At 38.4% G+C, this 17,565-nt stretch overlaps 2 protein-coding genes across 3 annotated transcripts; both read right to left on the reverse strand.

The window, feature by feature from the left end:
- Positions 1 to 3,699: 3,699 nt before the first annotated feature.
- On the reverse strand, positions 3,700 to 7,847 carry loxl5a (lysyl oxidase-like 5a). Its single transcript, XM_079350510.1, has 7 exons — positions 6,848 to 7,847; positions 6,051 to 6,159; positions 5,305 to 5,442; positions 4,811 to 4,967; positions 4,547 to 4,642; positions 4,281 to 4,396; positions 3,700 to 4,194 (listed from the first exon to the last, which is right to left on the reverse strand). The coding sequence occupies exons 1-7, from the start codon at positions 7,818 to 7,820 to the stop codon at positions 4,188 to 4,190; spliced, it is 1,596 nt and encodes a 531-aa protein (XP_079206636.1). The 5' UTR covers positions 7,821 to 7,847; the 3' UTR covers positions 3,700 to 4,187.
- Positions 7,848 to 12,105: 4,258 nt separating this feature from the next.
- On the reverse strand, positions 12,106 to 15,491 carry mibp (muscle-specific beta 1 integrin binding protein). 2 transcript variants are annotated; one of them, XM_079350235.1, is made up of 8 exons: positions 15,255 to 15,491; positions 14,347 to 14,437; positions 13,836 to 13,884; positions 13,404 to 13,578; positions 12,935 to 13,006; positions 12,708 to 12,814; positions 12,519 to 12,604; positions 12,106 to 12,381 (listed from the first exon to the last, which is right to left on the reverse strand). In XM_079350235.1, exons 1-7 carry the CDS (start codon positions 15,278 to 15,280, stop codon positions 12,519 to 12,521), a joined length of 606 nt encoding a protein of 201 aa, XP_079206361.1. In that variant the 5' UTR covers positions 15,281 to 15,491; the 3' UTR covers positions 12,106 to 12,381. The 2 variants fall into 2 exon arrangements, with proteins under 2 accessions (XP_079206361.1, XP_079206360.1); XM_079350234.1 differs by having other exon boundaries at positions 12,106 to 12,384; positions 15,255 to 15,490.
- Positions 15,492 to 17,565: the final 2,074 nt, after the last annotated feature.

Raw genomic sequence — 17,565 nt, forward strand, 5'->3', positions numbered from 1 at the left:
ACCTCCACCTTCCTTCCTCCCTGCATGCACACTCACCCTGTCCTAAAAAATAATACAATAACAGCACGTGTCCACCCAGACAGCCAGTAGAGTACTTTTAATATTTACACAAGCACTCTTGGAGGAAAAGTACACGGCTCATTGAGCACACACATTCTTCTATTTCAAACAGATAGAGCTGTTAAATCTGTAATGATGTGTAGATGTTCAGAGTCAGGAAGCCCTTGTTCTGCCCAGGTAAACATTGTCTCCTTTTTAAGTATGTCAAAATAACACTCAAGATGGGGAAACCATCCTCTCGTTTCCACCCTGCACATTAAAATAACTTCTTCTCTTTGCTATAAACAAACAGTTTCCAACAGCAAGGCAGAGAAAGAAACACAACATTTGTACAGATTTGGCATCAGGTTATTTGACTAATGATGCGTACTCCAGACTTTAAACACACAGTGTTACAAATCAGCTTTTCAGTATGTCAGTGGTTATGTCAGTGTGGATTTACACATGTATCAGAGTTGATTAAACACCTTTGAAAACAGCTGTTCGAGAACTGTAACACTAACCTCCTCATGCTTTATATACAGTATGTTACAGATATTATTTATTCTCTCAAGGAGCTGTTGTATGAGTTCATACTCTTTGTGAATGTGTTACATCTATTCTCAGGCACGATGACCTATATTATCACTGACATAGTGTTGATTAATATTACACCATCTTCTGAATCCCACAGACTTTTCAGCTGAAATGACAATGAACCCATACTATGTGAACCATATGTGTGATCACTACGTGTTTTTTTCTCTATTTAGTTCTCTGACGATAGATTCATTACTTGAGTCTGAGACACATTTCTTCAAGGGGACAATGAAGTGCATTGTATCGCGTCATATTGTATGGTATGATGTCTTATTGATTTACTTTCTTACTAAATTGTGTAGTAGAGTTGAGACTAGGTGTTTCAGAAAGTTGTTGTTATTTTTGAGAGCCACAGTTTGATGTTCCAATTTGCTAACATTAGCTGGTTATCATGCCAAGCTTATGAGGGTTTTTTTTTAAATACGCCCAAATGTTTGTCTTTTTAAGTAAACTGAGGTAACATGTACTCTGACAGATGCTTAACTGTATGGTTTTGTTACCTAAACATACAAATAGATAGATAGATAGATAGATAGATAGATAGATAGATAGATAGATAGATAGATAGATAGATAGATAGATAGATAGATAGATAGATAGATAGATAGATAGATAGATAGATAGATAGATAGATAGATAGATAGATAGATAGATAGATAGATAGATAGATAGATAGATAGATAGATAGATAGATAGATAGATAGATAGATAGATAGATAGATAGATAGATAGAAAGGCCTATAACGGATAAATCTTGCCAAAGTTTAATTTGATTTCACATTTAACATTAGTGCACTCCTTCGATGAAGTGCATCAGGGGTGTACTAAACAGTCATTTGTTGAATTCATCTTTGAAAGAATAATTCAAATTGGAAAGGAACATGTGGAGGTTGAAGGGGTCAGTATTGACAGTGTAGCAGTGTGTGTCTGTACGAGGAAAAAACTGGCTGCCATAATGTGTCACTGTCTCGTCTGTTGGCTCTGGCTCTTGTTGACGGTTAGTCTCAAACAGTAAGTTCTCCGGGCACAGCCTCACACACAATCTGCCCATGATACCATGGTTTCTGTGGCGCTGCTGAGGTCAGCAGTTTGCACTCAGGTTTTTCTGTCCGTCTGCGGATCTGTGGAATTTCTCTCCTCTTTGCCATCTCCAGCAGGGGAAGGTAGGGATGCATTGCACATCTTTGCACGCCCTACAGGCTTAGCACGTCAGCCTGCCCTGAGCAAACAGCATCTGAAGAGGAGGAGGATGTGCCTGACCCTCTGTCACACTCAGATTCACGCCAGTAGATCACCACCACTCTCCCTGACCAAAGAAGGTGAAGGATAGACAGAGAGGCCATGTTTGGGTAATAGGACAAGTATAATACAGTTAAACCTAGTGTAGTGTAGATTTAAGAGCTGCATGCATGGAGATTTTCCATACTCTATCCTTATGCTATGCTAATTATTTCCATCTTTGCTTCTTCATACTCTACTAGAAAACTTTTCAGATTAATTCAGCAAAAAACAGGTGATAAGCTTATATATTAAATTTTTGAAGGTTCTTGTCCCTTCGAGAAAAGTTAAATATGTGCAGAAGTGTGTTTGTTAGCAGGACCTCCGATTGATCAAGATTCTCTTTAAAGGGCCCTGACTCCCCAGTTGTACATCGGGAGAATAAACAACTGTATATTAAAAGATTTATATAGTTTGCTCCAGTAATTACATTAAAACATTCTTATCCAGATGTATTTTCAAACTGAAATCATAACAAGAATATGCATTTCATAATGCTGTAATCAGCAGAACCAATACTTTTACGTTGACACAAAATCGTACCTCTCTTTTTTTTATTCAAGTATGACTCTGAATGCAGGATCTTTACGTCTAAAAGTATTTTCACATTTTTGCTTTTGTTCCAGCCTAAAATCCTCCTTTATCACTACATTAGTTTGAGCACTAAATGAACACTAATGTCAAACTATTTAAAAAAATCCCCTGCTCGTCTCAGAGACTACAGGACTTCCAAAATGTATGAAAATCAGATAGAGAAGCTCTCATGAACTCAACCACTAAGTGAAAACTCCCACAGCATTCAAAAACAAAGGCCTAACTTGGAACAAGAGCAACAAAAAACACTTTCTCGCATTGCCAGAGGAAAGAGGAACAAAATCACACTCAAGGATACTCAGGTTCCACCTGCTTGCACTTTCACATCTCACAAACATCCATCAACAGAAAATATGTGAAATCTAACATTTTGAAAAGAACATTAACAGGAGAACTGTGGATAATATGTACAGCTAGTTGTTATGTTTACACCAGTCTCTCTATTTACTGACTTAAATTCTCTGTGTTGAAAATGTGAACAGAAATACAATATCCTGATAAACCAGACAGTGAAAACCTTTTTACCTTCATGCTCTATATTCAACATCTCAAGTGCACAAAGCAATGTATTCATGTTGGAAAGCAAGAAAAGAGGACATAAAGAAAGAATTGTTTATGTAGATGTGGTTATTATGACTTGTTTAAAAATCAACTGTGTGTCCCTCATATATCTGGTGACAGGATGTAAAAACAGAGAAACTTTCCCAGACACCTCACATGGGGTTATTAGCAGTCGGAGAAATGTTTTCTCAAACACTCATCCACTGTAACACGACATGACAAACACGCAGACAGGTTAGTGGTGTGAAGCCTTCAGTCTTCTGCTGTCACTCCCCGGAGACATTAACGTGCTAAGTGGAATTATTTCAGGTATTTCTCTGAGGTGTGTTATTCCAAAATAACATACAAGAAATATGCTTCCCTACACGCCAATGACCAATGATGTGTTTATAGTTAATGAGCAATGAAATGACTTAATGTTGAGAAATATTTGGGTAAAATGATGACATCAGTAATGATTGTTTGGAAAAAGTGAAGAAAGGCACAAATCGTCAGTGGTACCTTTGTACCCCCAGCACACAGCTCACTTAATTATAAAACATTTCAAACAATCAACCATTTTTCTAAATATAATAAAAGACTTTTGTGGCAGGGTTAGATACACAATAATGAGACTCTTACATTGAACCTCTGTAAATGCATCAAAGCATTTATTATACTTTAGCAGCACTTGTAAATCCCTACCTCCAATACACATGTTGTCAAAGTCTGATGAATTTCAAGGGAGAATAGTGTCGCTGTTTCCTCCAAAATTAGCACCAAATCATTCATACAGTTTGACTTCATGACTTTGTACAGCTTGTTAAAAATAGCTGGCTTTCTCTCGTTTTGGGAGGTACGCTAACATGATTCCAGCATACAGCTTACAGTACACCCTTGCACTGCTTTAAAATCCTCTGATAATGTACAGTATCTTCTAACAAATCACATAACTTCACATGGCAACTATCCAGCCTGACTTAAACTACATCATATCATAATACATAAATACAAACTTTAACATATATAATGGCACACATTTGGATTTAAAACAGTTGTATCATAGAGTAGGGACTGCAGATTAAGATGAACAAACAGGTATTAAAATAGTTTTTTGTTGGAGAACTTCAGTCCGGTCAGCTTCTGTGAATAAATTGAAAGAAAACAGTGATGAGCTTTTCTTCAGCCTCTTTTCTATAAAGACGTAGAACACTATAACATTGACTTACCCTATTATTCTGCAGTTTCTGGCCTGCACGTAGCTTCCTGTGTACCTGATGTCGCAGCGCACCTCGTTGTTGGAGAAGTCAGACTCCTGAACAAGCTGTGACGGGTTCACTGTCACCTGGAGAAACATCAGAAGCATAAATATCAATATTTCAATAATATATAATAATAATAATAATAATTGAAAAATGTGAACTCCGCTGAAGGTTATTATGGGTCTGATAAGTGTTCATCTTGTCCTGTTCATGGAGCAGTTCTACACTCCCACCTTAAGTATGTAGTTTCCAGGTGGTACGTCAGTGATGTCGATCCACTGGCAGTCAATGTTGGCATGATACGTATCGTAGCAACCGGGACCGAGCCCCTGAGAAAAAAACACAGATTTATATAAATCTTGTGGAGGCTTATCGAAATAATTCATCTTTTAGAATTTAAAATTAGTTCTTTTTTAATTGAAGACCTAAACATTTTGACTTGTGAGTATGGGCGGAATAATGGAAGAGTAGATGAATAAAAGACACAGAAGATGAACCTGAGTGTGAGCAGTGCAGGCAAAGCGTCTACGTGTTCCCGGGTCACAGGATGTGTCCTCCAGACAGAAACTGGCCTTATGTCCCTCTGCCACCTTTTGCTCAGTGGAGATATCCAGCAGGTCGTAGTTACTGAAGGCCTCCATACTGTGGTAATGCCTGGAGGGAGAAGGACAGACAGTCAGTGTGGTGAGGGAATGAGGGAAGCAACATTTTGAGTTCATATTACCATATAGTGGCCAAATAGAAAAACATAATTAACATGCTAAGATAATATAATGAATGTGCTTAGTTTTCTGTCACCTTTGGAAAAATGCATGTGAGTATGAATTTCAGTACAAAGTGTCTTAATTTACCATAATTTGGAAATATGTCTTAAAATAAACCAACACAATTTCAGAAGTATAAAGTGTATCTTGGAGATAAACAAAAACAGACCTCTAAAGATTGCGTGTTGACTGGTTGATCTGGTCGTGAATAAAAGCATTGAACTCACTGGTGACAGCTGTGCCATTCCCACTCATGTCTGGGCTTCATTGGGAGGAAGTCTGCTGTTCCCTGGTTCTTGACTCGCTGCGGGAAGCGCAGCAGGACTCTGTAGTCCAGGTCCCTCACACTTGGATGATACGCAGACCTGACAGAAAAAGGGAATGATTCAAGTTAACTTTGAGTATCGAACCAGTGAGGGCACAGCTGGAGATAACTTGTTCCACCTTTTGGTTTGTGGTATCTTTACAGGACATTATCCTCCACACACACTTCACTGCACACTGAACTCCCTCTCCTCTTCCCTCGGCGGTTTACATAATGTTGATTTACAACACAAGTCTAAGAGGTGGTTTTTGGTCTTGCTTCAGAATTTTTGGACTTAACCTCAGGAATCGTCTCCTTTCATTTCTTAACTTCTTTTACTTGGCAGAGTGGCTGCTCAGATCAGAGGAGAGAATCTCGGGCGGTTGCCAGATCTGTGTCAAGTCGCTTTTTCACTCAGCAACACAGCTTCCATATGGGATTAAGGCCAAATGCACATCCTAATGTGGCAACCTCCTAAATACCTTCTCTACTTATTCTATATTTATACTCAATTTATACTCAATTGATTGTCTAATGACATTTACAAACACATCTTCAGTAAATGAGCAGCACCTGTGGCTGATCAGTAAATAACTGATTTCATTAAAATGTCTTGATAGATTCATGTATATGATGACAGTGTGATGTCAAAAAAAAAAAAAAACTCACCTGGAAAGACAGTTCTCCTCAGCAGCACAACGAAGTGCGTACATCTGCACTCTCTGGATATAAGAGGCAGCCTGGATGTAGTAAGGGTCAGGAACCAAGTCTGGGAGACCTAGAGTAAAAATTGTAATGAATACAAGAGTTAACCAGAAATTCAGGGGTGTTGTTGAAAAGTAGGAGCTTCATCTGTGTATGTAGAAAAAAACAGATGAAAGATTTTTACTTTGTTTTTTTTCAGAAGCATTTCGAGAAGACACACTGTGTAGTAATGATGGGCCATAATTTAGAGAATTGTGTTGATCTTAACTTGCATACAAACACTTTTGAAATCTGTATCTATAGTGCATGTATAGATCATTATCTACATTGGAATCAACTTAATCAAAGGTTAATGTAAGGGTATGAAGTGCAAGACGATCTTCTAATAATAATTCTGGTCATTTTAAACTATACATTTTCAGCTATAGCTATTTCAGATACATTTGGAAATGTACTCAAAGTTTTCAACGATAAACACATAAAGCTTCATCCAGCTAACGAATTTCTCGAATTGCAGAATTTTGCCCAGAGGCACTCGTACTGGAAACGTTAGCTCTGTCCTTGATGGGAGAATTATACTCAAATATGAAATGCATTACGGAAGCATTTTGGAATGCTCCAAAAGCATTTCACTAAAAAATAGCTGCGTTTAAGGCTTGGTATGACTTAGGGGCGCTATTAAAACAATTATATTGGGTTTAAGATGGGACTCTGTTAGAAATATTGCTTTTCACCTCGGTATTTTACTCATGTGTTCTTACCATTGTGGAAGAACCTGGTGCCGTAGCCTGCTGCAGGTGGAGGGCGCACAGTGATCCTGTTTCTGCGGTCTGCTGGATGAACATCATAGAAAACGGAGTTCCTGTGATGAATGCTGTGCGGGTCTCGTGGGTCACTCGTTTCAGTCCGTGTTGCATCCGTTCGTGCTGAAGGAAAGTGTATTTCTACGGCGTTACTGAAGAGCGCTGTGGGGGAAACGTTTGTCTCCGGTGTTATCCTGGTCAGTGACTGCGCTCTTTGCGCACTATGAGCGACACCTAAGTTGGTTCCACTATCCTCAGCCATATCGACCCATCCAGCTGTGCCAGGTGCCCGAGCTGGAGAATCCGAGCTCTCAGATCGTAGTCTAGCTACCCGGCTGCGCGTAAACTCCGGGGATCTTACCGATGAAACAGTGGCCCGTTGTGAGCCAGCATCACCTCCAGGTGTGCTTATTCCTCCTCTTGGTATTCCGCTGCCGGAGAATTCCTGGATGGAGGTGAGAGAAGCAGCGCTGTTGTTAGATGTCCGATGTGAATTGCGTCCCACAGACGCAGCACCTGTGGCTGATACGCGCGGCGGGGACTGAGCGTGTGTCCCGCGCTTTCCCGAGGTGAGCAAATACTGGCCCGCATCAGAACCAAGAACAGACGCGTCCATCTGAATGATGTCGTTTAGTTGAGACTGACCCCCGGTAGCCTCTCCAGGTCTGGCCCTGCTGGATCTGCCCATAGTAACAGGAGGGTGAAGTCGGTTAAAGTTGTTTTTAGTCGTCAATAAGAGCTGAGTGCGTCTCCTTGTCTGTGAAGGCAAACGATACTGAGTCCCAGTGCTCAGTAAACTGTACACCTGGCCGTTATTTTCCCACTGGAACCGGTGACTCCACGGTCCAACTCGTGAGCGTAAATGGTGCTGACCGGTACCCAAACACATCAGAACATATAAGAGGAAAATCAGTATTAAAAACGTGTCCATGGCTGAACTTGATGGTTACTCTGTCGGATGAACTTGAACACTAACTCATTAGGATAAAGAACAACATTTGAGCTTGGCATGGGTGATGGGGCGTTTTGGATGAATCTGACTCCGTCACGGTTACGTAGGCCGACATCACCTTAAATAAAAATATGTGTGTGTGTGTGTGTGTGTGTGTGTGTGTGTGTGTGTGTGTGTGTGTGAAAGAGAGAGAGAGGGGGGGGGGCTTTATTCGATTTATTCTTATCTGTTTTTATTTCATGCACTAAAAACAAACAAGTAAAATAGACAAAATGAAGAAAACGGACAGTATGATTATAAAAAAAGATTTATTTTGAAAGAAATGTGCTGTTAGTCTCGTAACGTCGGCCTATCATTAAATTGAATTCACATTTCGTCAACATGTTGCAAGCTGCATTTAAAGACCATTATTGACTTCAGGCTACTAAAAGACTTGCACAGCGTCACTGACCAATGTAAGGTTGTGATAAACCTATTGAATCCCCACACTGAGGCAACGTCCCCCTGTCCACCACACGGTGGCAGTAGTGGCCCGTCGCTTACTCGCACTCTTGTGACCATAGACATTTGCTTGTGACCATAGACTGTGACGCGAGCCGGTCTGAACACGTCACTGGTCGTCACGTTCATAGATATATAAAGACGTACTATGGTCGCGTTCAGCTTTGAACAAGATAAGATGAGAACATTCAGGGACAAGAAAGCTGACAGAGGGTCTAACCTTGAAGTCACTGTGTCTTCAAAGCAGAAATATGTATAAAACTATTCAAGTCTTTCAGAATCGGAATATTTAGGGAAATTAAAGTTTATTTAATCTCCCCAAGGATGCAACAATTTAATATCACAAGCTTTTCTGTGCGACACCCTATACAGTCAAGTTTTTTTTGACTCATTGCACACAGCTAAATATTTCAAATCTATTAAAATCTAAATTGGACACTAGTGAGAAAACGTCTTTAAATTAGACAATCTAACCTATACAATTCAGTCCAGTAAATGTTATTCGCATAAATGTGACAATATTGCCAAATCATATTAAAACAAAGAAAACAAAAAAGGTTACTAAAAATATTAATTAATAATTCAATAGTAACAATGATAAAACTAATCAATAACAGTATTGAAAGAAGAGTGATAATCATCACCTTATTATTAATAATAACAATGATAGGAAGAAGAAGAATATAAAAAGAGTAATCATAAAAACTGTAGTCATTGTTTCAGTGTCCTAATTTTGTCAATAAAGACTCTTGAATGTTGTAGTGTGTGTGTGTGTGTGTGTGTGTGTGTGTGTGTGTGTGTGTGTTCAGGTTCCTTGTCCACAGTCCTGACAAACTGATTTTAAAGCTTTAATTTCAGAATTGTCTCCTAATAGAAAATTTTTTATGTGTACTTTGTGTTTATAGTCAGAGTGTAATGGAATTTTTGATCAAAACCTATTTTCAAAATCTCAAATCTGCGTGTAATTTGAAATATTTTCAAATCCCCTTTAAAAGAATCCAGTGACACAAGGTAAAACAAAAGCAAGAACACTACATTAAGATGTCACAAAAGCCCTGCCGGACACATCATCATGATGACTTATTTTTTCATTTATACTCACAGTTACTTTGTTTGGCTGTGCAGACAGATTTAGGGAGTCATAGAAGGTACAGGGCTTAGTGGTCGAGTAAAATCTTCCTGTATCTGCTCATGCACCAACTGCCCTCTAAATATACCCACAAGCACTTGCAGTCAATGGGCAATTTATGGAGAAATAAAACCAGGAGTATGTCTGAGAGACAGGTCTAGGATTTGTGTAAGTGTTGGGACTTCATTACATGGTCCTGGTGTTAAATCACAATAAAAGTTTCGAGTTTCCCCGAAACTGCAGTCAATACCTATTTCATTCATTTTTGAAATGTTTGTTTTTGGTTTTAACTGTTTACTGTTGATCTGAAGGTACCTGATGCCTCCACAGAAAGCAGTCAAGAATTAAGTTTAGAAAATGCAACTAAGTCAAGGACACACAACACATTTGGAACACCATTTAGTATTGCTGATGGTTATTGATAATCAAGGAACTACCAAAGAGGGGTCATGCCTATTTTTAGGGCCATTTCAGTCAATTTCTTCCCTGACCCCCCTCAGAGGAGAAGCAGGACAGGAACAGAATAAACAAAGATATATTTAGTTCACAGTGTCAGAATGTGAACATGTGAATTTTTAACTTGAGTTTTTACATTCTGAATAAGGATTACCATGAAGTGGAAATATCCTCAGTATCCTGTGAGGTGATAAGATGTGTGAATCCAAATAGAGGTCAGTGCTACTTTCCTCTGATTTTCTCTGTACAAGATACAGTAGGCCTACATACCATTTTCAATGTTCTCTTTTAATCTAATTTCACATCGTATTCTTTCAGTTCAGTTTCATATTGCACGTGCTTTGAAAGTCAGCCACTGTTCACAAAAGGTATTCAGGAGACATACAATCTGAAATGTGTGTATGTGTGTTCATGCAAACACTCGCACCATAAAAACAGAAAATAGTCGACGTCCTCAGTGGAACAATGGTTAACTTTCAGAGAGGCTTTAAACAGAGCGACACTGCTGATGGAGGTGTTGCAGTCACACAGTTCATCCGTGCTGTGAGCAAAGAGGTCAGGTTTGTGGAGGAAAATGTCTAGACTGGATTTGTTTTTCCTGTGAAGCAGCTTAATGCAGGCTCTGTCTCACATGGTTCAACAGTGCAGCATTTGACGTGTGTTTCTTCAGGTTTTCGTTCGTCCTCTAAGGACAGATCCACCTGTGTACGTGCTTACACGCTGCTGTCTTTTTTTTTTTTTTTTTTGCAACGGGAGTGCCAGCGTTATTCACAGCGCACGTCCCCTGTTAGAACGTCACAAAAGTCACCTTGTCACGCCATTCACACAGTAAACACACAACAGACCTGTTCCTACTGTTGATGTCAGGAGGAACTCAGAGAATGGTTGTAACTGTAAGATGTCCCTGAAGTCCTGCTAGGACTCAAAAGTAACCACACACACTTTGGGCAAGCAGATAAACTCTGAGCTATTTTAGTAAAGAGAGCTTTTGTTTGCCGTCAGTGGAAATAAGGAGCCCCTAGGACTTCTCCTTAATTGAGAAAACTACTCACGAGACACAAGGTATTCCCCAAGAGGAAATTAGAAATAAATCTGGCCTATTTATGAGTGTAAGGTGATATCAGCACGTGTTGTAGCTTCACGCGCTGTAAATCAGGAGCTAATAACCTAAATCATGTGGTCAGACTATGACCTACTCAAGCTTACACCAGGCAAGTGAGGGCAACTATTTTAGAGCTACATAGTTTAAAAATAGAAGTCTCTCTATGTAATTAACTGGGCAGGCCTCTCCTGGTTCAAAAATAATTTAATGGAAAGTGGTTCATATTATTTAACTTCTTTGATATATAATCTAATGATGAGATTCAAAGTGTTAAAGGTCAAGATGAAAGTGGGTCAATATAAAATCAGACGAAATCTAATCCACTTACTGTAAATCTACGAGATTCTGATTAACATCTTACTTATTGACGTTTCTGTCTGGTTCTCAGCATTTACTCATGATCCCACTAAGAAATGTGTCAAAGTAGTTCAACCTAAAGGGATGATTCATGTTCTCATACAGAGCAGGATACGTTTTAAAGGCTGGTGATTAAACTAATTTCCTGCCACACGAGTTAGATTTAAGTGCAATAGCATTCTTTTCAGAAAGTTATCTTAGAGAAGTCCTAGGGCATCTTCTCTTCAAGACCAAAAAGGATTGTGTGATAGGAATTCAATAATAATTTTAGAATTATAGAAATCCCAACCAGGAAACAAAAAGCTGTCAAACAACCCACCTTAACTTCAACTCAAAATACACCAGGCTGAATTATAACATAGTTGAGTTTCATTGAGTCTCACATTAGCAGTTCTCTATATGGATTACAAGTATTATCACTTTTCATTGTGATGTGTGTACCTGCAATTACTTTTCAGTTGAGGGACCTTCTTTCTTCATTATATAGATCTCAGAAATACATCAGCATCAGATTTATCCCCTCCACAATATCAGTATCTATCACAAAAATGTCCGTCACAGTCGGGCACTGACTATTAAAATGCATCTGATTAATCTGAGTGTTAGTACAAATTTAGGAAATGGATGCAACAGGAACATGTGTATTTATAGGCATTGAAGAGATTGTATGTTAGGGTTTAGGGAAATGTATGTTTAACAAAATTAAAACACAAAAGAGATTCTTGTTTTACTGTTGATGGACAGCTAATGGATTTATTCTTAGGAGAATGCAACAAGTGGTCCAGTATAAGGCAGCAGTTTAATACAACAGTAACATACTAGTCAATCACTTTTTAAAAACACAAACATGATTTAAAAAAAAGACAATTATAAATTAAAGTCGAGTTCCTCCATTTACAAAGAGAATAACATTAGAAAAAAAGAAACATAAAAAAAAAAAAAAAAAATCCTTGGGACTATTTACAAAATCTGTACAGGGATGGAGAAGAGTCCTCCTGCTGCAAGAGAAACAGAAAAGACGCTTCAGATGTTTGTGTACTTAAAATCCTAACGCAAAACTGTACAGAGTACTTGGTAATTTATGATATTAAAAAATATACGTTTAGATCATCTGTCAAATCTATCGTCTTACCTATAAACAATTGAGCAGGTTGTTCTGAATGTCCTCATACACTTGGTTGTAGATCTCCTCTTTGTGCTTCAAACCATCCACGTACTCTGCACCCCACAAAAATCAAATTAAAAAGATGAAAACGGTGTCACCTGAACATTGATTACACATGTATGTGTTGACATTAACAAGAAATAAGCTGTAACATACCAATATTCAAACCACATCCCTCCATTTCTCTCCTGTGCTTCAGGTACATTGGCCATACATGGCCATCGAACAGGCCAGGGGGGTCAGGGACAGTGTACTGTCTTGTACTGAAAAATATTATCACACTATTAGGAATAGCACATGCCAATAGAGAGATGTAATGGAAACTAATGGAATATAAAAAGCTGAAAAATGGACATAAACACTTTAATTCTCAGCAGTTTTACCTTCTCCTCCTCTTGCACTCTTCATAGGAAATCGTGATGTAATAGCTCTTGTTGAACACATCCAGGAGAGGCCTAAAGGTGAAGACGAGGTCACGCGTTACAAGAGTAAACAAGCAAAGTCATGCTTCTGTGGTTTATCTGCATCTCTGCCATGTGCTTGACATTCATGTTCTATCTTAGTGAACCAATCACCTCACGGCGCCTCTTTCTGCCGAAACTCTTATCGCTATGTGCAGAACCCACTCGCTAAAGGAAAGCATCCAACGTGACAGTATATAAACACCCTGCCAACGTTTGTTATTATGAATTTCTTAGAATTAGCTGGAATCAAGAGACTATTACTGAAAGTTCGAGACACACGTGCATGATGTGCATGTTTGTATCAACTGATTGTCATCGACACGTTTTCTGTCCAGACATACAGTGTACAGCTGAGACAGAAACTGGAAGTCAAAGAGTATAAACTCACGGATAGTTGTAGAGCAGGAAGCCCTCCACAATAAGTATGTGGGTCTGCTCTTCAGGGTTAGACACGTCAGATTGAGAAGACAGAGTGACGCCATGGGAGCGTGCAAACTTCACTGGGTTTTCAATCCAGCCTTTCACTGTGTTGGTCATGGCCTCCATATCCAAGGCTGTGATCACTGCAGGGCGAGATTGATAAAAAGGCAAATGATAGAAAACAAACTAGAATTAGAATGGATACAAATGGAAAACATGAAAAAAATGCAAATGTCTTTTGTATTTTACTCCCAGTTACGGGAGGTCTACGAGGTAATAGTCTGCTTTTTTTTTTTTGAGTGTTGTACTTGTTAAATGTATGTAATGCATTCAATGTTTGAGGGTGTTGGTTTGTGACAATAAAACAATGAGTTATTGGCAGTCTTCAGTGAAGTCTTACCATCCCATTGTTTAAAGCCGTCCTCCCCGACTTCTATCTGATCAGGTTTCTGAAATAACAGTCACCAATAAAATATTGCTGCAACCTCACAGCTCTGAACACGTGCAGATCCCACTCACATGCCAGAGCAATACGGCCAAAAGAGTGCATACAGTAGAAAGGGAAAACACAAACAGCGAAAGGGCATGCACATAGATGGCAAACAGTTTAAAAAAAATAAATAAAAAAAAGTACACCAATAATAAAAGTGAGAGAAAAGAGGAAAAGTCTAACACTTGAGTTGTGGAAGTTTTTTTTAGGATTTGTTAAAAAGCTAATGCAGCACAAAGAGACTAAAGAACACAAGAGGGGAAATAGACTTCTGCAGTGAAGTAACAAACGTTGCTACATAGACATTGAGGCAGTTCACATATGTGAAGGGAGATTACTTTGCTTACGTGCAATGCTCATTACAGGAGGAGGTGACAATATCACAAATAAATGGATGTTTTCCACTATAGCTGAAACTCACCTTGAAAAAGTCATCTTGATGTACAACACAACAGTTGGGCAAAGTCTTGATCAAGTTATTTGTCAGGGTGGTTTTGCCACCATTAGTGACTCTGTGAACAAGAAGGCAAAGGTGTCAGAATAAAGATTAGAAACATTACAAATGTTTTTTTTGTTTGTTTTTTTAAAATCAGAAAAATGTCCCTCCTACAAGTTATTGTCGAGAGGAAAAGTGGCACACTTTGTTGACATTTATTATTTGATTTTACCTTGTCTAAATAGTCAGATTCACCTTAAACAAAGTAAAATGCTGAATGGAATAATTTGCAGAGTAAGATTTCAAGTTGCCCTTCTATAGCTGAGAAAATGTAATGAAAACATCCTTGTACAGTGTTTCTGAGTGTTTTTTTCCAAAGTAATGTCATGTAATTGTGTCATATCTCAATACGAATGATAATCAAAAGAACATGGTTGAAACAATAAGCTTTATTTTGTTTCTTTTGTTGTACTTAAGTTGAATTTCCCTCCACTTTTCAATTCAGTCTCGCGGTGAATTTCAAATGTCCCGCCTGATTTATGACAACAAACGTGCCACACCGGAAGTGACCGGGTCAAATGTTCAGCCGTGTTTATGATTTCTGGCGGGCATTTAATAAAACGTGACATACAACCACATACTGTAAACTTTGCAACCAGGGATTAATGTCCAAATTTCATGTAAATGTGGCATTTAACAAAACCTCTGGTTTGTCCTATGATCCCTGTAACACAACTCTACACAGCCTTATAATGACAACATTCATCTCCTCATCTCTCTGTTATCTGAGCCTCGATGACAAACTTACACTTAAGATGGACAGAAGGAGACTGTGCCAACAACAAAGTTCACTCCCCCCCAAAAAAAACTCTTTGATGAAAAAATGAACTTACCCGCCAATTCCTATAATGTACTTCATCTTTTTGTGTCCTTTTCGCGAGTCCTGTTCAACTTCAGCCGAAGAAACAGTCAAGCGTGCTTTCACCCAAAGTCGAGTGTAAATGTCTAAAAGATACAAACGTTTCAAAAAGTCCAAAAGAGGAGACGTAAAGTGGTCACGTTTCTCTGGTCAGTGTTTCATTCACTCTGAGCGCGAGGGACGGTGAGTTTATACTACCCGCTTGCGTCATGTTACGTCACTACGTTCTCGTACTCGTGACGTTTTCTTTACAACTCAAGCCTTATTCCAGCAGCCAATCAGTGCTGGCAGAGCACCTGGCACCGGCCAATCACATCCCGCGAACTTTTACATGACATGTTTCACAGCAGCTGCTCTTGTCAGTCACAGCGATGGAAGACCAGCGTCGCATACTTTTCCATTATGTGGATAATAATCCACCTGATGATCATTTTAGAGTGGAAAACTACCGCTGAACAGCTGGTCCTGCTCTGTACTGATGTCTAGAGTCAGCCAACATATTTACGGCAACAGGGCTTAACTTGCAGGTGGCAGATATTAAGATGATAATATATATATATATATGCCTATATACGGTATGTAACAGCAAGCTGCTTTTATCACCATTGACTTTATTTGTGTTGAAGAATATGTGGAAAGAATACCAACTAGAGAGCAAAAACAATTGTTATTGTTCTCAGGTAAAACGTTGAGGAAAGCGTGTATTGACAATTGTTAAAGGAAAAAAAACCACCCTCATATGTTGATGAAACATTAATTTTGAATGTAGAATTCACTTAATAAATCGAATGTCATTGCATACTACAAGTCCCAATCAAAATGTGAGATAAAGTTTTTGCTCTAATAAACAGTTCTCTTTTAAGTGTTTTATTCTTTTATAAAAATCAAATAGTTTACCTAAATGTATTTACCACTAAGGGTTTAATAATGTCGGAAAAATACGTCGTAATGTGCAGTCAAGTTAATTCTCTTTCCAGTATGTTGGAAAGACTTTTGTTCCTGCCTATTAACGTCATATTTATTGAACTGGTATTTTCTAAGAACTTTTTGGCTAGAAAGTAAAATATTAATTCTATATGTGAGCAACAAATTAAATGTAATGCACAATAGTTTAATTTTAAAATTCGTGAAGTTGTTAAAAGGAGTAAGTGATGGTGTATAGACTAATAAAAAATATAGACCCACAAATACCTCTAACTTGGATCCAAGTGAGTAATTTGAGCTAAGAAGCATGTCGTACAGAGTGTAAATTTGTGATATGTGATAGTGGGATGTCAATAATACTGATAACATAGTGACTGACTTAGATTTCACAGAACGTCAACCCAAAGGTTTCCAATCAATTCTTCTTTATAACTTCATACTGACAAGCCCACTTTGAACAAATACGCTGACCACCAACGTAAACTGACGTGTATAGGTCAGGAGGGCAGTGAGCCAGCAAGAAAGAGCCTAAAATTAGATGGGAACAGTTTATCTATATAACATAAAAAGGCCCATGTTTGAAACTATATGGGAAATGTAACAATCAAGATTCAAGTGAAATTTATTATCAAGAAGAATAAAGTACTTTTTTTTAATCATATAGTAAGTTAGACTGGTACCGAAATGTTTGACGGTAAATCAAACTATGAAAGTTCATTGCTCATTTCTTCTGAAGGCATGTGACCAACATGTCTACGTGTCCATCTGTAATATGAATCCTGTGACAGACGTTAGAGGTCACAGGACAGCATGAAGGGTCTCTCTCTCTATTACTTGAACTGTTTTAAGAGAAAGGTGTGACATATCACTCACATGGTCATCTTGTGTCTATATGCAGATGTCACAGGAGGGTCGCAATTCAATTAAATTATAAAACAATATTTGTCCCCAGAACACTGTAATGGGAACTATTAGAAGTGGTGAAATACCACCATTAAGCGTCCACTGTTCGCATTTTCATCAAGTGGTCACAATATTGGAAATATGAGTAAGAAAACAAATCTATTACAATTTCACTGAATTAACATCATTAAGGATACAAACTGAGTGTTTCTTTTATGCATAGGATTTGTTTTTCACAGCTAGACTGTTGACCAACATGAGAAATTATTATATTATAATTTATTTTATCTTTCACGCGACCTTCATGTTTGCTTGTTTGCTTAGTCTCATTTGGGAGTGTCGTCAAGCGAGGAACTCAAATGCAGATGATCTGATAGATTAGGGGCAGGTATGGTAGCAGGTAATGGTAAACAAGCTGGTATGTGTTCAGGCAGGTTCAGGATTAACACAAAAAATGT

This window comes from Symphodus melops (genome assembly GCF_947650265.1).
Source record: "Symphodus melops genome assembly, chromosome: 8".
NCBI classification, from domain to species: domain Eukaryota; kingdom Metazoa; phylum Chordata; class Actinopteri; order Labriformes; family Labridae; genus Symphodus; species Symphodus melops.